Source organism: Phaseolus vulgaris, chromosome 9 (assembly GCF_000499845.2).
Source record: "Phaseolus vulgaris cultivar G19833 chromosome 9, P. vulgaris v2.0, whole genome shotgun sequence".
Classification (NCBI taxonomy): domain Eukaryota; kingdom Viridiplantae; phylum Streptophyta; class Magnoliopsida; order Fabales; family Fabaceae; genus Phaseolus; species Phaseolus vulgaris.
In genome coordinates, this window is record NC_023751.2 from 6,297,599 (window position 1) to 6,321,924 (window position 24,326).

The 24,326-nt window shown below is 33.5% G+C and overlaps 4 protein-coding genes and 1 non-coding gene across 11 annotated transcripts; 2 read left to right on the forward strand and 3 right to left on the reverse strand.

The window, feature by feature from the left end:
• Window positions 1-2,658: 2,658 nt before the first annotated feature.
• On the reverse strand, window positions 2,659-5,718 carry LOC137821050 (inactive RHOMBOID-like protein 8). The gene is made up of 6 exons (XM_068625461.1): window positions 5,387-5,718; window positions 4,963-5,126; window positions 4,100-4,263; window positions 3,757-4,028; window positions 3,499-3,625; window positions 2,659-3,072 (listed from the first exon to the last, which is right to left on the reverse strand). The coding sequence occupies exons 1-6, from the start codon at window positions 5,653-5,655 to the stop codon at window positions 2,953-2,955; spliced, it is 1,116 nt and encodes a 371-aa protein (XP_068481562.1). The 5' UTR covers window positions 5,656-5,718; the 3' UTR covers window positions 2,659-2,952.
• Window positions 5,719-5,806: 88 nt separating this feature from the next.
• On the forward strand, window positions 5,807-5,878 carry TRNAW-CCA (transfer RNA tryptophan (anticodon CCA)). Its single transcript has one exon. It is a non-coding gene; the product is annotated as a tRNA-Trp (tRNA).
• A 5,165-nt stretch (window positions 5,879-11,043) lies between these two features.
• Window positions 11,044-15,025, forward strand: LOC137821746 (phosphopantothenate--cysteine ligase 2-like). Of its 3 annotated transcripts, none has more exons than XM_068626484.1 (10): window positions 11,044-11,201; window positions 11,439-11,601; window positions 11,689-11,812; window positions 11,902-11,946; window positions 12,024-12,109; window positions 12,386-12,438; window positions 12,581-12,640; window positions 12,923-13,024; window positions 13,608-13,727; window positions 14,523-15,025. In XM_068626484.1, exons 2-10 carry the CDS (start codon window positions 11,454-11,456, stop codon window positions 14,760-14,762), a joined length of 978 nt encoding a protein of 325 aa, XP_068482585.1. In that variant the 5' UTR covers window positions 11,044-11,201; window positions 11,439-11,453; the 3' UTR covers window positions 14,763-15,025. The 3 variants fall into 3 exon arrangements, with proteins under 3 accessions (XP_068482585.1, XP_068482586.1, XP_068482587.1); XM_068626485.1 differs by having other exon boundaries at window positions 11,168-11,255; XM_068626486.1 differs by lacking the exon at window positions 11,044-11,201 and having other exon boundaries at window positions 11,883-11,946.
• A 1,520-nt stretch (window positions 15,026-16,545) lies between these two features.
• LOC137820189 (uncharacterized) lies at window positions 16,546-19,496 on the reverse strand. Of its 3 annotated transcripts, none has more exons than XR_011082568.1 (5): window positions 18,974-19,493; window positions 18,520-18,594; window positions 17,980-18,119; window positions 17,099-17,349; window positions 16,546-16,911 (listed from the first exon to the last, which is right to left on the reverse strand). XR_011082568.1 is itself a non-coding variant. In XM_068624107.1 (5 exons), the coding sequence occupies exons 1-5, from the start codon at window positions 19,212-19,214 to the stop codon at window positions 16,699-16,701; spliced, it is 807 nt and encodes a 268-aa protein (XP_068480208.1). In that variant the 5' UTR covers window positions 19,215-19,496; the 3' UTR covers window positions 16,546-16,698. The 3 variants fall into 3 exon arrangements, 2 of the variants coding, with proteins under 2 accessions (XP_068480208.1, XP_068480209.1); XM_068624107.1 differs by having other exon boundaries at window positions 17,212-17,349; window positions 18,974-19,496; XM_068624108.1 differs by lacking the exons at window positions 18,520-18,594; window positions 18,974-19,493 and adding an exon at window positions 18,246-18,500 and having other exon boundaries at window positions 17,212-17,349.
• A 309-nt stretch (window positions 19,497-19,805) lies between these two features.
• Window positions 19,806-24,064, reverse strand: LOC137820190 (transcription factor TGA3-like). Of its 3 annotated transcripts, none has more exons than XM_068624110.1 (9): window positions 23,441-24,064; window positions 22,715-23,136; window positions 22,546-22,620; window positions 22,297-22,356; window positions 22,152-22,229; window positions 21,963-22,029; window positions 21,151-21,422; window positions 20,663-20,887; window positions 19,806-20,242 (listed from the first exon to the last, which is right to left on the reverse strand). In XM_068624110.1, exons 2-9 carry the CDS (start codon window positions 22,838-22,840, stop codon window positions 20,090-20,092), a joined length of 1,056 nt encoding a protein of 351 aa, XP_068480211.1. In that variant the 5' UTR covers window positions 22,841-23,136; window positions 23,441-24,064; the 3' UTR covers window positions 19,806-20,089. The 3 variants fall into 3 exon arrangements, with proteins under 3 accessions (XP_068480211.1, XP_068480213.1, XP_068480210.1); XM_068624112.1 differs by having other exon boundaries at window positions 22,715-22,876; window positions 23,441-23,611; XM_068624109.1 differs by having other exon boundaries at window positions 22,715-22,975; window positions 23,441-23,588.
• Window positions 24,065-24,326: the final 262 nt, after the last annotated feature.

Here is a 24,326-nt window from a genome sequence, read left to right on the forward strand (position 1 = left end):
ATGAGTGATTTTAATATAGCATTAAATCGCGAAATTAAATGAAATTATTTAAAGTTTGAATTTTTGTGAATGAAATAATGATAATTGATAAAGGGCAATTTTGTATTTGTAGGAGGAAGAGGTTCTCCCAGACTCCCCCACTACCAACTTATCACAAACATCAGAAACTTATTCCTTTGAGAAAAGGAAAAAAAAGAATTGTAAAGGTAAGGTAAAGGAGTAACATGTAGCTAACATTATGGGCAGCTGGGACCCACAAACTAAACAACTGGATCATAATTATATTCCCAACCTTCTAAAGTAAATAATATTTCTTTTAGTCTGGGCCACCTAATCACTCTATTATATATATAAAAACTTCTCTTCATATTTTCATTTAGAAAACAGTTTAAATTAATGAAAACAAAATAAATATTGGGCAGCCAATCATGTGGTGCAATTATTTGAGTGATGTTTAAATTGTTGAGCCTCCTGTAATAAAAATGGCATGTAATTAAAGAAATTGAAAAGAAAAAATGATGAATTTGTAAAACTGTGGGAGAGAATGAAAAGAGATATAGCGTGAGAGAAGCATGATATGTAATGAAAGTTAAAGAGGAAGGATGATGAAATGAGAGTAATTTGGTTGGTGCAATAACTTTGTGTGTTGATTAGTTGAATAGTTATGAAAGAGAGAGTGGGAGGCATAGAGATTAGAGAAGATTAAAGAGAGGGATAACTGTGCGGAAACACGTCCACTATGATCTACCTCTCATGGCTTCCCCATCCATCATTTCCACACCTTTGAAGTAGCATCACTTTGTGTGTGTGGGACAAGTTTTGCCTCTGTGCTTGAGAACGCGTGTGAGACACAAGAGAAGCAAAAGGGAATGGACTCGTTAAGGGTCAACCAATTAGTAAAAGGCTTTCAAATTATTATATCAGAAGAAAGGAGCCAATGATACAATATTTTAGTGTATGTTATGTGTTACCGTAGGATAGGGTCTGATCATATAACCTATTGCCATGTTTGACTAACACATTGCGAAAGTAGGGTTTCTCTTTTTCTTTTCTTTTTTTTTTCTTTTTGGTTCAACAGGGTCAAGGGTAGTAGACGCTCACTCACCCACTGTTATCTTTTCCATCCCCTAAAAAAGGGAAGGGTTGGGTTCTATAAATTATAATAATTTGGGTTTTGGGGAAAAGCTTTAAAACCATGAAGAAGACATTAATTTATGGTAGTGGTGATAGGCTCTGTAAATGCGGCAAGATAGGGAGGCTTTTCATGTGGAACTGCCCTTTTTCATGATTGTGATTCTGATAGCAATGCGATTAGATTTTACTACCTTCACCTCGTAATATATGTGTGGCACTGTCATGAGAAGATGCCACATGTCACAAAAACTGATGCTTGTCACCGAATGCTGCTTCTGACTTGTGGAGGTGCATGCTTCAGTTATCACTTAGCAGGAGGAGGGTCAACTTGGATATTCACAAGGAGGGACCCACCAATTCTTGGACAATCAAACTTCAAATATTGCCTTTTTACGTCCCTAAAATATTCACCTTTCTTACAGGTGTGACTTTGGGACAAGTTAGTTTAGTTTAGAGCCTAGACCTGTCAAACAAACTTGTTTGGATTTTCCACTCAAAATTTAACGGATCAATTCAAAAGGAGGACCAACCAGACCGACCAGCTGGTTCAGTGCATAAGATAAAAGGTGGGTATTGAGTGGGCTAGGAAGGACTGCTACAACCATATAATGCACAATTTTTGTATCGACCACACATATAAATGCACAGTCCAAGCATTTGCGGGGATATTAATGGATTGGAAAACTATACTTTTACTTTCTTCAAAGGAAATTTCACTCACTTAACAACTATCTTAACAGTATAATAATATACACTGCAATTTTAAGTTAAAAAATTAATTAAAATATTAATACTATAAGTTGTATAATGTATGTTTTATTTTATAGGTGTCAAACTATCCCTCTAATAAATTTTGCTTGAGGTAAACTACTCTAGTGTGTATATTTTGTTAGCCGACAGTACCCGGGACCAATGAAAAGGACTTGAATTTCTCAGCAGAATTTCCAATTTTAATTTTTAAAGTGGAGCCCTGCAACCGTTTTATTTTATATTCCAAAATTCAGAACTACACACAAAAAAAGTGGCAGCTTGTTATCTTTCCCATATTTTCTGCCACGTCTCTATTAAGTTGATTCATCTGCTGGCGATGAGCACGATGTACAAGAGTTATCCGATGGATCTAGAGTTTGCTCAGAAGGCTTTGGCATTTGAATCCAATGCAATTGGGTAGGGTTAGGCCCACACTGTGGATTGTTAAGTCTCGGTGCACTCATTTTATAGACCGCGGCTTGATGGCCTTTGTGAATGCGGGTGGCGGCGGCGGGAGCATACTCAATAACAGGTCACAGGTCACCGATGCACCCCTATGTAATTATGCTATTGCGGCGGAAGTTAGATACTAAAGAGCTATATATAACAGATCAAGCCGAAATTCAGGGACTGCAAAAGTGGATCCAAATGTCACAGCTGGCACTCAGATGTAAAACATATAGTAGGATGAAAATGACTATATGCCAATGACAGCAAAAGGAGAAAAACCAGCTTTTGTGAAACACTTGTTTATCTAATTATTAAAAGTAGCGATCAAGAAATGACATCATTTATTTATTTTTTCCACAACTTCAATTTTCTACCAGCATGGATTCATCTTGCCAAGGACTAGAAAGTTTACACCCAGGTGGTATTTTGGTATTTACAACCAAAGCCATGCTCCACAATCTGTTGCATCAATTTGTCAAATCAAACACCTCGAGCTTCTAATTATACTCCTATTTCTTTACATTCAGAAAAAAGGATATGACAACTTGGTAAGATATAAGCTATCCAAAATTTCCTGGTAATTTGGGGTTAAGAGAACCATTGAAACAACTTGTCCCGTCAGCATATCAGATTGCACAAATCATTCATCCTTGCCCGAGAAATGTTGGTAAAAGGAAAGACCCTGAAGTTGCCATTCCCGATACAGGTCATTGTCAGCTGAGCATCGCTCACCATTGTCTGCAGTTACATTACACATAGCCAGCATTAGCATGAAGCCTTACTTTTCAGGAAATAACAGCTTCCTCTAAATTTTATATTTAATAAATATAGGGGGCACTGGTTAATAATAAATAGCTAGTTCATTGCAAAAAGTTCGATTCAGCGCGTCTATGTTAGTGAGTTGGCAATGCCTTTTGGTTTAATTCCATTTAACCTTTTTGCGGTACGTGATCACCTAGCAATAATGTTAACAAAACAACGATTGACTTCTATTCATAAGGATTTCGTAAATAATGGAAAAATTATATTGGACTTCTGTTTATAAGAATTCCTACTGGTTTTGCTATACTGTTGATACGAAGTTGAAACAATTCAACTTGGTGAAAAATATTTTGATCGAAATTTTTAATTCGGGAAATGCCAGAAGTAAGTTGTATACAATACCTCACAAGAGGGTTCTGTGTCTTTGCAGTGCCAGCTTGGAAAAGGGATACAGTCTACATATGGACACCATGTGCAATAACTGTTGATGTTGATTCCATGAAGAACTCCCACAAGACAACCGGCCAATCTACGAATAGAAGAAGCTTCTCATCAAAGATTTGACGCATGCCATAAAGCAGAAGTTATAGACGACAGCTAACCATGAAAATTAAAAAAATAGCGATAAATAATAAAAAACAAGAGCAAAAAACAACATACAATAGGCCGAAGAGGATAAGAGAAACAATCCTGAGAACTGGTCTGTCCAGCTTTTTCTTCAACTTTAACTTGATGTAACTTTTGACACCATACTCAAGAAGACCTCCTTTATTTGGAGCTACTGGTTGGAGCTGAGGGCTGAGTAGAAAAACAGATCCAAGAAGGAATCCTGATATAAAACCTCCTATGCTGGCAAAATTGTCTACATAAGGCAGAAAACCATAGACGAAGTTGCTTACAAAGACACAGACTAATGTTGTTATTGCTGAAATCTGCATCCAACCAATAAAATTGATTAGTAGCAGAACACTGAGAAAAAACAACGAAAGGGAAGAAGACAGGCCTTATTGGTATGAAATTTCCAGTTCCAAACAAGTTCGGAAAGCAATGTTCCCAGTAATCCATATAAAGCACCGGAAGCACCAACAGTGGGGGTGTTTTGGAGAAAAAGAGAAGCCACCAAGGCTCCCACAAAAGATGACAATGCATAGATTATACCAATCCTTACTGCAAAACAAAAGGAAACGTTCATAAATTAGTAAGTCATGAAAATCTCAAAATCGTTATTTTTAAAACATTTTAATTTCTATAATTGTTCTTAATTTGGGTTTTACTCAGCACATTTTAAACCTTTGGCTTTTAGTCTCTCTAGTTTAAAAACTATGAATTAAGAATTGATTCATAGGGACTAAATTCCAAACGTGACCATGATGATCAGGATTAATTTTACACAATTTTAAAAGTAAAGGCACTTAAAACTACACTTTTCAAACATAAGAATTACAACTGAACTTTTAAAATTAAAACCAAAAACTGAGAAAATGATAAGAATCAGGAACTATAATGGAGTTCATTTTTTAACACGGCGAGTGTTAACATTTCACAGAACTAATAAAAAAATAGTTTACAAGAATTTTAAAATAATTATTAAAAAATAATTCATATAGCGTACATACTAATTTATGATTAGTTGAAAGTGTATGTTTGATCAAACTTAAAGTCACAGTTTCATTACGTCCTTTGTTATTTCAGGAAATTACAGACAAATAGAAATATAGCATTGTAGTCGTGTTGTGATCCCAGACACTATGCAAATCTTGACACCGAATAAAATTGTGGCGGGGAACCAAATATTTGAAACATTCACTAAAATAGATATGTGCAATAGAGATGAGACGAGAGAGAAGAAAATAAAAACAGAATTACTGGGTCCAAATTCGCGCTCCAGGTGAACTCCCACGTAGACGATATTGGAGAGATTTGGAAACAGGTGGAAGAGTCCAGCGTGCAAAAATGGAAATGTGAAAAGACGCCAAGTTTGGTGCTGCTCTGTCAAAAGGCTCCATCGAAGAGCTCCCATTTCATCTAATCTGCACTCACAACACCACATTACTCATCCTTCAAACTACACACTATCTTAATAAGACTATATTTCAACTCCTATAGATCTACAATTATTTCTCAAACCAGATCCTCCAAATTGAATCAATCAAGCTTCGAAGCTAAATGTACATTAATAATTAATAGATTTGGTGACAATGAAACCTAAACCGAAGAACTAATTAAATTAGCAATAAGACAGCATATGAGTAAGTTTATTTGATTAAGGCAAGGAATAGTAGAGACTGACTTGGACTGAGAAGGACCTAGGTGTGGATTCTCGGTGAGAGGCTGGAAGGAGAACCTTCCAAGACCTTTCAGGACGCAATCTCCGTGAGAATTGGTCCAGCAATCGTTAACGAGCATGGTTGCTATGAAAACTCCGATTTGGATTATGACGAACACTGAAATTACCCACGTGTCGCCACGGCGCCGTCCACCTCTTGATTTCATCAACGGAATCCTTTTGTCCGGCGCAGGAGAGAGCTTCACGTCGATGCGTTCCAAACTTTCCGCCATCGCTAAAAATCTTCAAGATTCTATCTCCAGACAGAGTGAGAGGAGAAAACAGTTTATTAGTTCGTTGATTTTGGCGGGATATAAAACCACTTTTCCGCTGCTTTGATATTTATTTATATTATTAATTTATTGGGCGATAGGTTTAGCATCCGGATCCGTGGCGCAATGGTAGCGCGTCTGACTCCAGATCAGAAGGTTGCGTGTTCGATTCACGTCGGGTTCAAAATCCCGATCCGAAGCTACTATCGATATTTTTTTCTCAAAATAATTCTTACATTTTGGGCCTTTATATAGTATCCATTTCTTATTGGGCTGCATTCCAATCCTTGATTTTCAATTATGGCAATTACTTCCTGCACCCAATGAAAATTTTAAAATCCCATTCTACCCTTTTTCACACATTTGCTTATGGATTTCAATATCCGGAAGTCATTTTTATACATTCCGGATTTCGAAATCCGGAAGGTTATTTTCATATTTCATTTAAGCTTCCGGATGGTCATATCCAGAAGTGAGTTATGAGTTCTGGATTTTTGTATCCGAAATGGTGTATTGTAAATAGTGTTGAGGATTGAGATCCAGAACTCATTTATGTTTGCTTACGGATCTTGATATCCAGAAGGTCATTTATGCTGTCCAAATAAACTTCCGGATGGTGAAATTCGGAAGTGACATATTAGTTATGGATTTGTATATCCGGAACTTTGTAATTTGACTTACGGATATGAATATCCAGAAGACAAAAGTTTAAAATTATTAAGGGCAAAATTGACATCCGGTAGTGTGTTGGGTGGGTTTAAATTGATATGGAGAATTGATATGGAGAATCAGTTGTGCAAAAAATTAAAACAAAATAAGATACCATGGGCTCTAAAGAGTGATTTACTATCAGATAAATTTTGAATTTATATTTATATTTTAATAGAGATAGTTTAATTTTTACTCTTTCCGTGTAAAAAAAATTAGATCTTTAATAAGTTCAAAAACATTATTGATATAACTTTTAAAATAATTATTAAAAACTTACCACGAATTATAATTAGATGACAGATGTAAAAGTGCATATATTATTTTCTCTTTTAGATTGTTTTTGGTAAAAAAATTTAAATTAATCATTTGTTTATACATTATTTATTTATTTTCTTGTTTTTTTTAACATCCTTAATTTTACCCATATATAATGAAATAAAATAAAACAAGCAATATCTAATTACAAATAATATTACGAAATGGACTTTAAGCCTAACTCAACTCCATAAAACCGGTTCATAGGGTTGAGGTCTGCACCCACTTGGGACTATATATTATGGGTGGTCCGATAGCAGCCCGATAGCGGGTGGCCTGATAAGCCCAACAAATACTCGCTAGGATAGGCTCGAAATGGCTCTGATACCATATTACGAAAGTGGACTTTAAGCCTAACTCAACCCCATAAAACCAGCTCGATAAGGTGAGGTTTGCACCCACTTATATACAATGAAAGGCTCTAATCTCTAGTCGATGTGGGATCTCCAACAAATAAACATATACTACTTTCTCATATGTGTATCTCAAAAGAAATATCCCTCTGCATAGGGATTTAATATATACATCAAAAGTTTTAACAACAAAACAAAGCATTCAAATAAAACTATCATCACGATCATCACAGATAAAGAAACAACACAAACAAATAAAATTTAAATTTCAAATTTATAAGCATAATTCATCAATTCTCATATGATTTCTCAAACCATATTACATTCATAAAATTCATCTTTCATACGTCAGACTTCTACTGACCCCCACAACACATATGACATTTGACTCACAACACATAGACTCGTGCGTTGACTTAGACTCAGAGATCTGCACCTGTCATACTATCTCACTGTGAAATCCACACAAGAATCTCAATATCATATCTCTCCTAGTATGACAAGGTTAACTCATATAACAGGTCAAGTTAGTTATCTTTCAAACAACCTACCCATTCATATGAACCTCATTCGACTCTCACCACCTGAATAACTTCATCTATATGATTCCATTATCTCAAAAGAGATAGGATATCTCCTTCTAGACGAATCCCTAGTCAATGCACATCCTAAACAATCTTAAGACGATATTTTCTTTCTTGAAAATACTATGTTTTGATTAAAATTCATATTCTAAACATCACAATCTCCAACATCAAACAATCAAATCATTCCCAATTTTAGAATTTCCAAAATACACAACAATTCATTTACTAATCATATAAATGTCTTAAATCAAAAGGGCTCCAAAGTGTATCTAAATAACATCAAGTTTTACTACCCAAAAATAGAGACAATAAAAGGAGAATGAAAGAAAATTATCTCTCAACTACAACTATATCCAACAGTTCTCAACTTCTTCAAATTTGCAGAAGCAAGAAATAATTTCAACATGTATTGTAATACTTTAATATTTAGAATTATTGCAAGATTGTTACACCAATTACAAAAGGAGAAAAGAAAAGTATTATCCAACATTGTATAGCATTTATAGAATGAAAGAAAATAGCATGAACAATAAATGTTCTTCTTTTTACTTTACATATACCTAGCACCATGTATCCAACATTATTTAATAAAAAGAATGGGAAAGCCACAACATGAAAATTAAATCACCAATTGTTAAACCCAACAACTAATTTATCTCAAAAACACCAGAATTCATATTACAATCAACATAGCAATTATCTAAATAATCAACTCATAATTTACTTTAAAAATTGTCACAAACAATTTTTAGTTCATAAACTGAATCATCACGAAATAATCAAAATATATGCTCTGAAATTGTCAAGAAAATCATCACAAACCTTTTTCAAATACAGTATATACATTCTACACTTATATACATTCTACACCATCTACTATATCTAAATGTTTCATTTCAATCTCAAACAATTTCCAATCTACACAAAAACAAGAGATTCTGCAAGAAAATTTGAAACTGGTGACCACGTCACCCCCACGTCCGCATCCAGATCTTCTAGCTTAGGGTTCTATTTGACAATTTAAAACTAGCTTCCCTTACCTGAACTTTAGCTGATGTTCACTAGGAGCTCCAAATCTATCAAAAGCCTAAAGGTAATTTAACCTGCACCACAGAATCCTGATAAAAATCTAACTATATAACTAGCATCTTTTGTTAACAAAATTAAAGCTAAAAGAATCATATGCAAAGCATAAATCTAATAAGATCAAAATTAACTCAAAATAAAAAGGGTCAAGAATGAACTTACTCTATCTGAGATTTTGATCGGACAATCTTATAGGTTCACTACTAGGAGTCCAATGGCAGACTCCGATCAGACAAGCGAGGAGGTTAGAATCTTAGAGAGAATGAAAAGAAAAAAAAAAGAGGAACAAAACTGAACTTAGAGATTCTGATCGGACAGTCTTATACTCTTTGCTGGCAGGAGTCCAATGACAGACTCCGATTGCCAAAGTGATAAGTGAGGAAATTAGAATCTTAGAGAGAAGGGAGAGAAAGGAAAATGGAAACTTGTAGAGAGATGATGGTTATTTTAAAATGAAACTGAATAACTGAATTTTCTATTTATATGTCATTTTCATTTTAATAATAAAATATTCCGATATTATTTAAAATATACCACTTCTATTATACTCTAAGGTTAATTTCTATATCCTTACATTTTCAATTACAGAACTAATGTTAAATGTTGTGAATTGTTTTTTCTAAATATATTAACATATAGCTACAAGATGGATAGTTTTCAAATTATAAATCCATTATTAAGTAAGGTACCAAACAACTTTTGAGAGAATAAAAAGTTTAAGTTCATATGTATGTACTTATAAATTAAAATTTTAATGTGTATGTTATTTATAAGAAAATTTGCAATTGCAATTACTTCTTTTGAAGTTATGTTTAACATTCTAAATAATTATTTACTTCTTTGAATTTTTTAAAAACGATGCTTATTTCTTCTTTATATTTAAAGTGATTCTCGCCTCTTTTTTTTTCTTTTTTTTTAAAAGCTTTCATGTTAAGCATGCAACTTGACATGTTAACTAGACTAACAACACTCATCTGTCATCACATGGAAACAAATATTACTAAAAAAAATACAAAAATATGGAAAGACTAGACCGAAACTCATATATTAACAAAAACAATACATAGATATACTTATTCATTCTAAGAACAGACTAGATGAAAGTCTATTATACCAAAAAAATGATTATCTATGAATAATCATAAATTAGCCGACTTATCAACACACTTTTTTTTTCACGAAAAATATGAGTAATCATAAATCTGATTTTCCTATTGGAATTAAGAAAAAAAATGGAAATAAAACTTCAATTAAAAATATAAAATAAAAATAAATAATTTAAATATTTAAAATATAATACTAATAAATTATTTTATTATATATTTACAAATTATAACAATTATTTTTTTCATTTAATTGTCTTATAAAAATTGTAACTTTGAGAGAATAATAGTTTAATATAAAAGTAAATAAACAATTATAAAATAAGTAATTAAAATTTATTATTATATTTACATATGATTTTAATACAGATATAACTACAAATAAAAAAAAATGATTATTACTTTACTATAATATAAGGGATAGATATCTTAATTTAAAATCATAAGTCAAATATGTTATTTTTAAAAGTATGATAAATATTCTTTTTAACTTGGGAAAATATGAAAGATGCTTGTAACCCCCCTTAACTTAATCTAAGAGTAATTACTTTCCCCTTAATTATTATTTGTATGGATATTGACATAGAATACGCTCAATTTTTTTATATCTAATTGATTACGAAAATCTTTACAATTTTTAAGCTATGACATAAAGAATTATATAATTTCTAATAGTATTGCCAACAAAGATAGATAAAAGTATAAAATAATATGTTATATCAATAAATTAAATAAAACATTTTAATTTTAAAATATATTTTTTAATTTTATAAATATTTTAGAAGTATATACATAACCAGTATTTGGAAAATCAATCGTAAAAAAATTATTTAAGAAAAAATAGTCAGAACAATATATTAATAAACTAAAATAAAAAAACTTCACATATGTTAAATTGCGTAATATATAGTTAAGTGTAAATTTTATTCTATAAATTTAGGTTATAAAATTAAGTTAAGTTTAAAATCTAATTTTTAATATCAATTAGAAATTCATTTTCCATCTTTTCACATAATTTTAAAAATTATTTTATATTTTAAAATAAAAATGTTTTAGTAGTGAAGAGCCTAAATGGACAGAAGTAGATTGCAAGAAAGAAGGAGTGAAGGCAATAAATAGAGGATTTATTAGCCCACAAATCAATCTATAATTTCATCATCTTAATATGAAATCCAACTAATTTTATTCACTTTTAATTACAAATCCTTTTTGTGATTAATGGAAGCACACAATACAGTTCTCTGTTATTATTGTTGGGAATAACATAAAGTCCCAACTACAATATAAGATGCATCACCTTCCCTCACACTTTCACCTTCACTCCTGTCGCTATTCCTTCTCTTCTCTGCTTCGTTAGTTATCTCAACTTCAAAACTTTCTCTTATTCACAATCAAAATCACGCACTGTTAGGGTTTTCTCATTTCAATTTTCAGTTCATAATTGTTTCATTATAGTGTTTATTTAATTTCACTCAATTTAAGATTTTTGGATGATGGGGAATGTCTAATAAAATATAATCCCTTCTTCGGATAGGTTTGCGCGCAATTGATGATGCCACGTGTTTCTTATAAGTGACTTGTGAATGTAGGAAATTTTGATTTTGATGGATGCAGCAAAGGGATTGGAAGTTCCAAGTGAGACCCTTGAAGCAGAAGTGAAAGCCTTTTTTGATTCTGCTCCTCCTTTGCAGAACAGTGATGGAATAACTCAACAGTTGGATCAGTTCATTCAACGCAATTCTTCTCCCTCAGGTGTGTTGGTTGTTACTACATTCGATGTTGTGTTTCTCTCTTTGTGTGCTTCCCATTAATGATGTGTGGTGGATTTTGGTTCTCCAGCAAATGGGAAAGCGAGAAGAATTGTTTGTGTGACTTCTGGTGGCACCACTGCTCCGTTGGAACAACGTTGTGTTCGTTACGTTGACAATTTCAGTTCGGGTCACAGAGGGGCCACATCCACTGAGTACGTTGCAGTTTGCATTGCCTTGTTCTTGTTCTGTAAATATTTCTTTTAATTCTCTTGAGAAGAACAGGTTGGTGGTTGTGTTGTAGGTATTTTCTGAAGGCTGGATATGCTGTTATCTTTCTGTGCCGGAAGTGAGTTTCTGGACCTGCAAAGTTGTATTTTCTTATGTTTTATCTATGTGGTGATCAACAATAGATAATTTGTGCAGGGGAAGTTTCCAGCCATTTTGTAGATCCCTTCCTGATGATCCTTTACTTGAATGCTTCAAGCCCATCGATGAGTCGAACATTCAAGGTTACGAGTTTCTGTTTTATTCTCTTCTCGCACCATAAGAAAAGATAAAATTATTATGATTCAATGAAGGCTAGAAAATATCTAATTACCTATAAAACGTGCATCGTCTTTTTTTTTCCTTCAATTTCTCAGACAAAGTCCACTCAGATTAATTTCATTTGCTATCTTGTGACATTGTCAATTAGCAGTTCTACTTCAATTTTTTTCCTTGGATTGCTATTTTCTACAAACTCCTGGAGTTGTCCTGACTTTGACAAATTCTGTTTTATACTTCAGTTTGCGAGGCTTATTCGGAAGCAGTGAAGAGGGCTGTCGTGGATCATCACACTGTATGACGCGGAGTTTGGATTTTGTGCTCTTCATTTATCTTATTTTCCGTGATTTCATGTCATTTTTTTAATTTATGGTGCGTCAGATTCAAATTATTTGGATATAGCTATAGCCTCATTGGGGTTTTTCATTCTAATGCAGGCAGTGACAGGTGGTCTCTTGTTGAAACTGCATTTCAACACCATATTTGAGTATCTCCAGGTTAGCTCTAGTCAATGTTTGTAAATTGCAAGTGTTCATTTGATGTGATGCAAGAAATGCTGACATCTCCTATATTGTACTTGTTCTCATTCAGTCAGTCTGGGTGTTTACTGACAATTGACTGTGGAGGTGGATATAATAATTATTGTGTCTTTGATTATCATGTGTTGGTCTGATTGCAAGATAGCGAGCCACTTATTTTATTATAACTTTTAGTAGGTGTTTAATCAGTACATTTGTCAGTGCTGATTTTTCATTGTTAATTTTCTTTTGTTTTTGCAGATGTTACAAATTATTGCAGTGTCAATGAGGTGTATTGGCCCGCGTGCAATGTTCTATCTTGCTGCTGCAGCGTCGGACTATTATGTTCCTTGGAAGGAAATGGTATAAATATGCTATGTTGGTTCATCATTCCGTGAAAGTTTTATTGCAGTGTATTGACTTTAATATTGGTTTAAATGATTGTGTAGTTGGTTACAAACAAGAATTTATCTCTATGAAGAGATTCCAGCGCTGCTTGAATCAAATATAAAATTTGTACAGGAGACATTATATTAGAGAACTTGCATGTAGCTTCATGAGTAAACTTAAGGAATGTCACATACTTCCTAGCCTTACTTCTGTGTCAGTAAGACATGGACTTTATGGTGGCATTTTCTTCATTAGTAGTATAACTCTTAAGGCAATAGTTTGTAACGCCCAAGAAATGGTAGCATTTTCTAGATGCTACTGGGTTCTTTCACATGTATCAAAAGTGTGTGGAACTTTAAAACTCCTGTGCCTTTAGATAAATTACAGTCGAGAGATGTTAAAATGGGAAGATACATATTTGAAAATCAAAGTAGTTTTGTGTGGTTGATTATGAAAATAAAAGTTGCACTATAATGCTGGGTTGGAGTTATAGCATTTCAATGAAAAAGTTTACTTTGCTTGGTAATGTTTATCTTGATGTATATTAATCCTGCAGGTAGAGCACAAAATTCAGTCAGGATCTCACCTCTTGGATGTGAAACTAGTTAATGTGCCAAAAATGTTGTCAGTGCTCAGGAAAGATTGGGCTCCTCTTGCTTTCTGCATATCTTTCAAGGTATTGATGGTATTCGGAAAAAAAATAATGATAAAAAACCTTTTGTTTTTCTTTTGAAAAACGGTTTTGCTAATCATTGCCCTGAATGATAAAGGAATCAAGAAATGAGAAGTTTCAAGTACAAAGTACATCATCTGATAGGAAACTTGAAAAGCTTTGCTTTTGACTTGTAACTTTCCATTTTTTATTCCTCAGGCACTGGTTAGCAAAACAGTAACAAAAAAATGTATACGAACCTATGCCGTTTTGACAAATATTAAATTGCAATCACTGGTATGACAATAACGTAGATGTCTTATTGGAAGTTGACAGTTGGCGCAAAAGCGTGGGTATAAGTTAGTTAAGTCTAACTCTGCATGTGATGATACCTCTGCATATCAACTACTGTCCTTTCCAAAGTTATAGAAAAGTATAACTTTCTACAGGAACTTCATTGTCTATGCTTTTCTCTAAGAATTTGAAGAAATAAAAATGGATGGCCTTTCTTTTGAGAGTATCAAAATAATTCTTTCACTAATTAAATACCAAATTTAGAAATTATTTAACAATAATATAAACTAATTTAGAGATCAAATTTTTTTTAGTCTCTAAAATAGTCTCTAATTTAGTTACTATATCAACTAAAATTTATTTCTATTTCATCATTTTTGTAACGAGTATAATGATAAGGTATGTTAGTGATGTTATTTTGCTGTTGTTTTGCCAACAGACGTCCAAACACAGAATGAAATGACGTTATGAGAAAAAGCATTCATTCGGGTTGACTAAGATTTACCTTTCTTCGTTGTCTGACAGTTAGAGACAGATGCAAACATTCTTCTAAAGAAGGCTGGTGCAGCTCTTGAAAAGTACAAGATGGATGCGGTAGTTGCAAATGAACTCTCATCTCGCAAGGAGCAAGTGGTGGTTGTCACTAGTGCTGAGAAGGTTCTCGTTATGCGTAATAAGAGTGATGCTGATAATGATGTAGAGAATCCCCTGATTAAACTTCTGTCAGACAAACATGGCACTTACATTGAGCATCCCGGTAGATGAATCTAAGCAATGACTTTGGCTCCTCGTCGTTGCAGTTCCGGACACTAAAAAAATTGCATCAATAAGTCATCAACATGAATAAAAGGGATGGATACAGAGCAGGGCTATAGAAGAAAGGAAATTTAACAGAAGACGACAGTTCTAACCATACTTTTGACGTACTTCAGTGATTTATAAATTTTGTATTTTACTTCTTGTGCTTCTTCTTATTGTTAATTGGGCTACCCTTTTAGTCATATTAATCGATAACATTCAATTAAAAATATTTGTATCGTGATACTTGGTACAGCTTTTGTGGTTTAGGGCCATTAGTTTAATAGTTAAGATGAACAGGTACCATTAAGAAACAGCAAAAGGATTATGTATAGTGAAATATTAACCCATGGTCTGACAAATCTTGAACTTACCGTGACGTATGAACTTTAGTAATGAAGACAAAACCACTAAAGTAAATTAACCAGAAAAACAAAAATATATTGCATTTATTTTGTAGGTTGGTGATTAAGAATGTGCAGTCACAGAATACACGATCCCAGTTAAATGGCGGACTTTTTATTCTTAAATAGAAAAGAATTAATATTTTAGAAATGTTCTCCATAGAATTTATTTAAATAAATTAAACAACAATTCGTAAAAATACTAATCACTCACTTATGATGTAATGATAAATGAACTATTCTCTGCAGACAAAAAAATAAAATAAAATTCCAAAAACGTCTCATTAATCCTTCACCGTTTCATTTTCTTCCCCCAATCAACGAACAAAATAAATTAAACTTTCAACTTGCATAATAGTATTCAACAAGAAATTGTCCTGTAGGTTTCGCTTACATAGAAATCTAAAGTCGACGTTACTAGATATTTCTCCTAGGCCTCTCCAAACTTCTGGAGCCTTTTTTTTCGTGTATCCCCTTAATTTCTAAATGCACTCTCAAAAATTTTAAAATAGACATTTTGCCTTTTATAGAACTTTTATATTAGTGACTTCTGAATTATTTGTTTTGGAAATCTTTCGGAATAAGCTTCCCAAAATTTTCAAAATATGATGTTTAAAACAATTTTTAGAACAAAATTTTTTAAATAGAAATTTTAGAATACATTCTTGAACAATCTTTCTAGAACAGAATCTCGAGAACAAATTGTTTAAAACATATACAATACTTTTCTGGAACAAACTTATAAAATTTTCAGAACATATTAAATACATTCCAAAATAAACTAACCTAGATGATATTTTCTTCCTTTCCTATTTTCTTCCTTTCCAAGAGTATAGCTTCCTTTCCAAGAGAGTATAGCATGCGATGGAGAGTTCCTTAATTTCTTATTTTAAGAAATCAATAGGAAGAGAGAAAAAAAAAACATATTGTGTCCACATCAAATCTCACATATCAAATAAAATAATCTTCATTTCCAATCACCTTCTTCACTCCATTTCAAGTAACTATATTCTTTAGTAAAACCATTATTCTTTTGTATCTACTATCAAGTCAATCCTAACTTTGATGTGAACATTATCACACCCTCCGATCCCAAAACTACCAATGGAATGGAAGAAAAAAAAACTTGAAGAAGAAAAAAGACTCAAACCAGAAAAAAAAAATTATTTAATCAATTCATCATTTTTCTTTTACATGTTATTTTTTGTTTTTCAATTTCAAGTCATCCAAAATTATTTTTGTATGTATGTAATATTATTTTTGTATGCATATTAAATTTCTATCGTTATAAAAGTTGAGTAAAAAGAGAAAAATACAGATACACAGGACCTGCACCTGCGCTTGAGTTTTCACAACTGAAAAACCAACTTCTCAATTGAGATTGAAAATAACAAAATATATGTACATATATTTGTTGTGAATAATAATTACAAAAATAATTAGATTCGCTGAGGCAGACATCATGGTATTGGTTTGTGGAAACAAAGTCCCTATGTTGATTAGAGTGCCTCGTCACTGTCTGAATCATCAAGTTCAAGACCTTCTGCTGCCAAGAGCCTGCTGATAGTGGTCTTCTTTTCTTCCTCGGCCTTTCTGCGCATCAAATCTCTCTTCTTCAGTACAAGCGTATGCCTTTTAAGGGTGTTCGAGTAATAATCGGCCGAGGCCTTCTTTTCTCTTGCAAGAATCTTCCTGGCTTCCTCTGGATCAGTCTGCGATTATGTGATATAATTCCAATCAGATGCACAGAAAAAATTGGAACATTGCTCAGAGAACACATGAAATATATGATACTGATTCTTTCCAACACCCATTATGGAGAGAAAAACAAATGTGCAATGTTATATATGAAGCGAGGATCATGTTAAGTTCACTCAAACAGGGAAGTGACAGACTTACTCAAGTAAGAAAACCAGGTCCTCATGTTGATTATGGTTGGAAGAAAATTTGACAAAACTATGACCACTCAAGCTTACATTAAGCTGGCCACGTTTTCAAGCATAGCACTATACCTTTGAATGAGAAAGTTGACGCACGCGAAGATTTAACTCGCGCTGTTGCTGTTCAGCCCAAGCAACAATGGCCATGTCACCCCGCTGATCGAAAGCTTTTCCCTTTTTTATAAGCCAGTCCATCCATGCCTGAGATGCCTGAAGGAAACAAAGCAGCAGCACAATGGTCAAGATAAGCAAAGTAAACATCTTCTACAGCAGAAGTACACTTCCATTATTATCCATTTTAAAAGTTAGTAAAAACAATGCTTAGAGAGTTAGAGGCTCTTCTGATTTAGATGTTACACTGTCGAGAAAAGAAAGCAGAACATGAAAAATATATTCTCTGTACACAAAGATGAAACAGAAGTTATTTGATGAAGTCCTGCAGTTTGATATGCTAATACAATGGACATAAAATCTTAGTATTTGTTTCCTTCCTAAAGGATTAAAAAATGAAGTGGTTTGACTGTTCATTAACATCTAAAGACTATGCTTGACAAACGGTTCATATAGTAGATACAACTTAACATTATTTTTCTGTCCATCTAGTACATACTAGTTTTACTGACCACCCTAAAAATAGAAGCAATTGAAAGTCTTCAACACTATTGCTGAAAAGAATTTGTTCACGCTTGATACTAGGAACAACAGCATATTATAATCCACTTAAAATTCCTTATAACAAGATCCATACTGGTCCAAAAGTACAAAAAGTGTAAATTAGAATTCTAAAGGAACAAATGTGGCCAGTCAACGGCTGATAATCAAACAGCCCAAAAATATTACCTTCATAGGGTTGACCCTGTTATCAACATCATACTGTCTTCGCCTCTCTCCATCTATAAGTAATTCATAAGCAGCTTGAATCTTGATGAATCTAGCTTCTGCTGTTTCACCTTCTTCAAGGTTTCCTCTGCCATCATAGACTTGAAGAGTAAAGTAAACAAGTTACTATGTATTGAGAGATTATACTCTGCTTTTATAAACAATACCAGCACAGAAGAGCTGTTTCACAACTAAGGTGTGTGGCACACAGTTGAAGAAACACTCACTAGCCATAACTGCTTCATAGGGACATTCTTGTAAAGAAAAAACAAAATATCTCCCACGTTCCAGCAGACTAGCATTTAAAACAAGATGTAAAAACTCAAAATCAAAACTGATCAGTTGTTGCAATTGCCTGGCTTCATCTTGAATGAGCATAATCATATATTGCTGCTAGATATAGCATCAGGCCACCACAACCAGCAAAGTTAAATATCAAATTGATAGATACATTTCAAATGACACTTCAAGAAAGCAAGTAGCTAAGATGGAGATACACACCATCTGGATGATAAAATTTGGCCAAGCGTCTGTAAGCATTTTTTATCTGCTCCTCATCAGCATCTCCTTCCAATTCTGTTGTTCACACAGACAATTGGAGAAGGAACTGTCAAACAAGTACGCAGAGGAATTTCCCATCTCTATTCTCTTTCTACAGAAAAAGGACATTCGTTTCCACTCCTAAAGCTTAGATTTTCCCTAAACACTTGTTGCAGAAAAAAATAAGTTCAGCTTATGGAAAAGTTAAAATAATTTGATATTTTTTTTCTTCTTCAATAAGTTCTTTTTAAAAAGTTGATTTGCTTAGGGCTTAAGCAATTTTTTTTAATTTCAGCGTTACCCATAATTTCTTGTCTTTCTAAGATTCCTTTTTTTTTTTTACCTTAAAGCCGGTTGTTCTTTTCCCATTTTCTCAGTAACGCCAATTGTCAACAAACTTGAAAGTAAAAATTACCAAGAGTTTCATATGGGGATTTTTGTTCAGCCCAATTCGACGCCTTGGCTACGGTTCTCCTCTGATTCACGCGAAACCATGGATTCGAACCCCAAGAACCGATTGTAGAGTACAGAAACGGCGAGGTTAGACGAGACTTGCAATTAGGGTTTGGAAACAAAACCCTAGATCGAAATTGATGTCTGCAACTAATGAAAGAGAACACCGTCTGAGGTCTACACAGGGTTCTCAGATTGCTCATAGTTTCCCTCTGATTTTTTAAGCTCTTCACTCTGTGTCAATTCGAGTACCAATTACAAAACCCTTTCTTGTTAGAGGAAGACGTGAACGAAGAGAAGAGGTTCTGGGCCCCTCAACGATAACTAACACCCATGAATCTCACAGAATCTTTAAAGTTGCCAAATTTTTTGCTGCAATTTTTTTTAGAGATGAAATGATGATTTTCTTTTCTCAATTTTTGGTGAATGAGAGCCGCGAATATTTTTCCCGGGAAACTTGTGGAGGATGGTTATTGATTGCGAATTTTTATCAATTAAGTTTTAATTTTTTTTTATGTGTTGTGGTAGTAAAATAAACATTAATAAAAAAATCATAAATAAACATGACTTTAAGTGATTATATGAAAAATACTAAACTTATTATACAATTACTATTACATGCGTAAAAAAAAATTAAAAAAAAACACCTTTTTCTTATCAATTTATATTGTGATCCATGTATATTTTTAAATTTCAAAATGTCTGTATGGCCATAGAATTGAAATGATTTTTTCTTCTCTTTTCACATACAATAAACTAAAGAGATAAATTCAAAGTAAAGTAAAAGAATACGGTTTCTTTTAAGATAGCAGAAAGTTTTTCATAAAGATGTAGTACTTAAGATGATACACTGTTTATGTACAATCATACTCTCTAGAGCAGCAAATCACAGAATTTGCTTCATGGTAGGACACTAACTTTCTTAATCATATATTCATATCCAAAACTCACTAACAGTTTCTGCAAAGCACATAACAGATCATCCAGTTGAAGTTAAGCAGTATGAGGCACATGTATCTTCCTTCATGGAGCAATCTTAGATGATTTGTAGAGTCCCGAAGAGCCTAAGTTAGGGAAACTAGGGAAGTTCACATGGACGAGAAGCCCAAAGAGAGCAAAGAGTGCGAAGACGGTGAAAGTATTCCCCAAGAGCCAGCAAGCCACGAGCAGCTTGGTGAGTTGAGAGGATGCGTGACATGTGAAGCAGAGTTTGTAGTCTAAGGTGATCTGCCTGTGGAGAATATAATGCATTTGACTTCTTCATGGCAGTGTTACAAATCAGCAAATATTGCTTTCATAAAGTTGTAAGAATATCCAATGTACCAAAGTAAATAAAGTGTGTAAAGACATCCTGATATCAGATTTAGTCTGGTTAAAAATTCAAAGGATTTCTAATGAACAAATTTTAGATGCTATTCCTTAAATGTTTTTCAGTTTTTCTTTCATCAAAAATAGAGTTTTATCTCAATAACATACTAATTTTCAATGTAGGATTGGTGCAATGAAACTCAAATTCTGGTTTGAGAACAATACTGAAAGTATTTAGAGAACTTCATATAAGTTTTATCTGTAACTAGTAGGTTTTTCAAATGAGGATATATTAGCCTGTACTATCTCAAAAAGAATTAGAAAAAAAAGGGCATGCAGTTACCTGGATTACAAAACCTTCTAGTGCATCAAATTTTTCCATAGCAGCCATCTGAAGTTCGAAGTTTCCTACACCGAATGGATCAACTGCCATGTCATGGACCAAACTCTGCTGAAGTTTTTCCAATCCCTGTGAAAGAGCATCTTCAGCTTGTTGAGAATTTAGGCGGAGGTTGTTAATACCAACAATTTGTTGATCAGTCAAAGGCTCAAGTTGTGGTACGATGATCTGCAAAAAGCGGCTAAGTGATCGGTTTTATTGAGTTTTAATATATCTAAACTGCACCATGAACATGTAAAGTACCACTCCTTGTACAAAAACATTATCAGATAAAATATTTTTGTTCTAGACATTGTGAATACATAGCGATTAAACTCTTGTTAAGGAAATTTTTTCACTGAAATTCAAATACATGGTGAATACATTCTTGACAATCTGTGTAGAGAAAGCGTAAGCAGTTATCAAAATGAGATTTAGTGTGCGGTATGTACGTTTAGAATTTGAGATGGACGGGAGCCTCCAATCCAAAGGAAGATTCGCTCCACTGATGCTTTCCACACACCAGAGAGTAAATAGAGAACATCAGCCTTTGCAGCATCTGCTTTCATTCTGACGAGATTTGAGTAATGGTTCAAGACACTCTGAACCACTACATTCAGCTGAACATCAGGTGCTTGAGTTTGAAATGCATGTCTAAGCTCTTCATTCCGCCTGTGTTGCTCTTCAACCCATTGCCCATATTCAATTTCAAAAGCAACAATAACTGTTTCATATAACCGAAGAACTACTAAGAACAATATAACAAGCTATAAGCACAGTGCTGCATACACAAAAGGAAAAAGTACAATAGTGGGACAAAAAATTAACATCAAAACCAACATTGATAATTATGGTAGCATGGGGTCATTAAAATTGTCCGCATCATATTCTCCTATTTGAAGCATGGGAAATTGGATATAGCATAATACATATTGCAATATTAGATGCGGGGATTTTTACTTAGCAGTTCATGGAACAAAGTTGTAAATAATCTGTTGCTCTTAGAGATGTGAACATATATTAATCAACAAATTGTGACTTGTAAAAGTTAAAACTTAACGAAATAAAAAAGGATTAATGAAGGTGCATTATGCAGAAGGGGGTATCAGATGAAGTCCATGGAAGGGTCATCATACTCACCCTCCACCTTTAGTCTATCATGTCAGGAAAAAGGGGATACCATATGCACATGAAACCAAAAGGACTTGTAAGAGAAGAACTGATATGTATATAAATTGATATAAGAACACATTTTAGAAAGAACCTGGATTTATTGTTTCTGATGTTGATCCTATATAGCTGGCATCTAGTGCAGTACCCATGTACAGACCCTGCAAGTAGATATTTTGGTATGAACTTAAACATGAAAAAAGAAGGAAGGAATATAAAAAAAAAATCACAATAATAAGAAAGGAAGATTAAAGGTGGTGGTGATTTTAGAGTTTTGGTTCACCTGTTTTCTTGCTTTCCCAATTTCCAGCTCCAACTGCATGAGCTTCATGCGGCTTGATTCTAACTGTTTAACATACGCCTACGCATAACAAAAAGGTACAATCAGAAGACAGATACTGGCTACCTTGTAACTTCATTTATTCTACCTTTTTCCTTAGCCGACTTTTCCGAGCAGCCTCTCTATTTTGAGCTAGACGTCTTCTCATCTAAACATTCATATTAGGCGGTTATCAGACACAGACAAGTAGACAACAACAAAAACATTCATGTTTTAGAGAATTCTTCAGTCACTGACAAAACTTCGTAGTACTATAAAAATTGAAACAGGAGATAAGGAAACACTTCAATGGCTATGCATATGATAGAAGAGATATGTATTGAAGAAATTCCATCACCTTATTAACATCTTTATCAGTGGTCTCCTGATCGGCTCCAGAAAGCTCTCTTGATTCTTGAGGAATATATTCAGACTGGAGAATTCAAATTCAAAAAACTGTTTAAGACTTATATATAGTCTAGTTTTCACATAAAATAAAGTTAACCCCCCAAAAAACTAAACCTCACCTTGCCCTCGACATTAGTGTCTACCATTAATATTGGGGAAGCAATTGAATTCAGGCCACCATCAACTTTAAAGCCGTCACCCCACATGCCAACTTGCTGAAATGGCTCGTATATGTCCATTTTCATTTATCTCTGGTAGCAAAATGATAAAAGAAGAGCTCTCTGCAAAAACATTAGTTTGATGCCACTTATCACCAAACAAGAGACTTGACGATATTGCTACAGTACTAATTCTGATTCCAATAGCTCAAAAACTTCCCTCTGTCCCAAAAAATAATAGAGTAACAGTATCAGCAGTTTGCAGCAACAAAAACAGCATCTATGTTGCCATCTGCAGGACAGATTGCAAGGCCTCCCTTGGCAGAAATGGTGCTAAAATCTTGCTAGTAAAATAAAGCTCTCAACCTCTAACCAGATTCACACTAGAATTTTTGTTTCAGCAGGTCAAAATAGAAAAAAGATCAGCAGAAAACTCCCATCAAAAGGTAATAAAAATAAAGTAAGTTTAACTCAAATAATCAAAAGCGTCATATTCATTCTGTCATAGTAAATTCAACGTCATCCATGACATGAAATTTTTTTCTAGAACCAAACAGCAATCGGCCAAAGTGGTACTAGTGTTTGACCCAGTTAAGTCCAAGGTGTTGCTCAAAACGACAAGGAATCCAAATTGGAACCAAACGAAACACTAATACTACTGTTGCAGAGGGAAGAACATAGACCTACCTATATAGATAGCTAGGTAGCTTGATAGAATATGCAACCTTGGAATTTGGTTAGTCGAAGATCTCCCAGATGATGCTCAGAATTGAATATATATAGATATGTACATGTGAAAACTGAGTAGCTCAGTTGGTTGATTAATAGTATCCTTATTATTCTTGCCCCGCATGCAAACAAATTGTAAAAGCAATGCTGGGCCAAAGATAACAAAATGAAATTTAAAAGCTACAGTAAATAAAACTAATCACAACTTTTACTTTTTCTTCTTTGATTAGAAAACTCTCTGAACAGTCAACTTGCTAACTTCGTTACCTTCCCACTCCAACACAAAAATTAGTGAGTGTGACAGCGTTAAAAAATCAATAATGCATTAAAAATAAAGTTATGCTGTTTCAGTTCTCTTCTCACAGACATTTTTTTTCTCACATCACTCGTTTTTATCTCATTTTTTTTTGGTTTCTCGTTTCTTTCTTTGTTATAATAATTCTGGTGTGAATATTTAAGGGAAATAACGTTCCTCCACGAAATATGAAAAAGAAGAAAGAAGGAACTTTATTTGCTCGCAACTCCCACTTTCCTTAACACCATTGTCATCCCTTCCTGCTCTTTTCCTGCGACCACTTACGTGTGGAGATATACACACACATATTGTTTATTGTGTTCGAAATACACTTTTGATTCTTAAATTATTGATAAAATTGCACATCTTCGTTATTTTGCTGTAGATCATATAACAAAAATGCTACTATGAACAATTGAAAATGCTATATTCGTGAAATTGCTTGCAAATTCTTGAACTATTTGACTGTGTGTTTAGATTTTTATTTTCAATTTTTTTTTGTAAAATAACTTTTAATAAATATTTTTTAAATTAAAAAAAAGTGCTGTT

What these genes read in the sequence shown, in the direction of transcription:
- LOC137821050 (XM_068625461.1), bottom strand. Translation starts at nt 5,655, where the DNA reads ATGGCGGAAAGTTTGGAACGCATCGACGTGAAGCTCTCTCCTGCGCCG. An exon ending in CTAGGTCCTTCTCAGTCCAA is followed by an intron (nt 5,127 to 5,386) that starts GTCAGTCTCTAC and finishes TTGTGAGTGCAG; the next exon opens with ATTAGATGAAATGGGAGCTC. An exon ending in CTTATCCTCTTCGGCCTATT is followed by an intron (nt 3,626 to 3,756) that starts GTATGTTGTTTT and finishes TTCTATTCGTAG; the next exon opens with ATTGGCCGGTTGTCTTGTGG.
- LOC137821746 (XM_068626484.1), top strand. Translation starts at nt 11,454, where the DNA reads ATGGATGCAGCAAAGGGATTGGAAGTTCCAAGTGAGACCCTTGAAGCA. An exon ending in AGAGGGGCCACATCCACTGA is followed by an intron (nt 11,813 to 11,901) that starts GTACGTTGCAGT and finishes GTTGTGTTGTAG; the next exon opens with GTATTTTCTGAAGGCTGGAT. An exon ending in CTGTCGTGGATCATCACACT is followed by an intron (nt 12,439 to 12,580) that starts GTATGACGCGGA and finishes ATTCTAATGCAG; the next exon opens with GCAGTGACAGGTGGTCTCTT.
- LOC137820189 (XM_068624107.1), bottom strand. Translation starts at nt 19,214, where the DNA reads ATGAGCAATCTGAGAACCCTGTGTAGACCTCAGACGGTGTTCTCTTTC. An exon ending in ATCCCCATATGAAACTCTTG is followed by an intron (nt 18,595 to 18,973) that starts GTAATTTTTACT and finishes TGTGAACAACAG; the next exon opens with AATTGGAAGGAGATGCTGAT. An exon ending in GTCAACTTTCTCATTCAAAG is followed by an intron (nt 16,912 to 17,211) that starts GTATAGTGCTAT and finishes ACATAATCGCAG; the next exon opens with ACTGATCCAGAGGAAGCCAG.
- LOC137820190 (XM_068624110.1), bottom strand. Translation starts at nt 22,840, where the DNA reads ATGAAAATGGACATATACGAGCCATTTCAGCAAGTTGGCATGTGGGGT. An exon ending in CTGATAAAGATGTTAATAAG is followed by an intron (nt 22,357 to 22,545) that starts GTGATGGAATTT and finishes ATGAATGTTTAG; the next exon opens with ATGAGAAGACGTCTAGCTCA. An exon ending in GTCCATCTCAAATTCTAAAC is followed by an intron (nt 20,888 to 21,150) that starts GTACATACCGCA and finishes CGCTTTTTGCAG; the next exon opens with ATCATCGTACCACAACTTGA.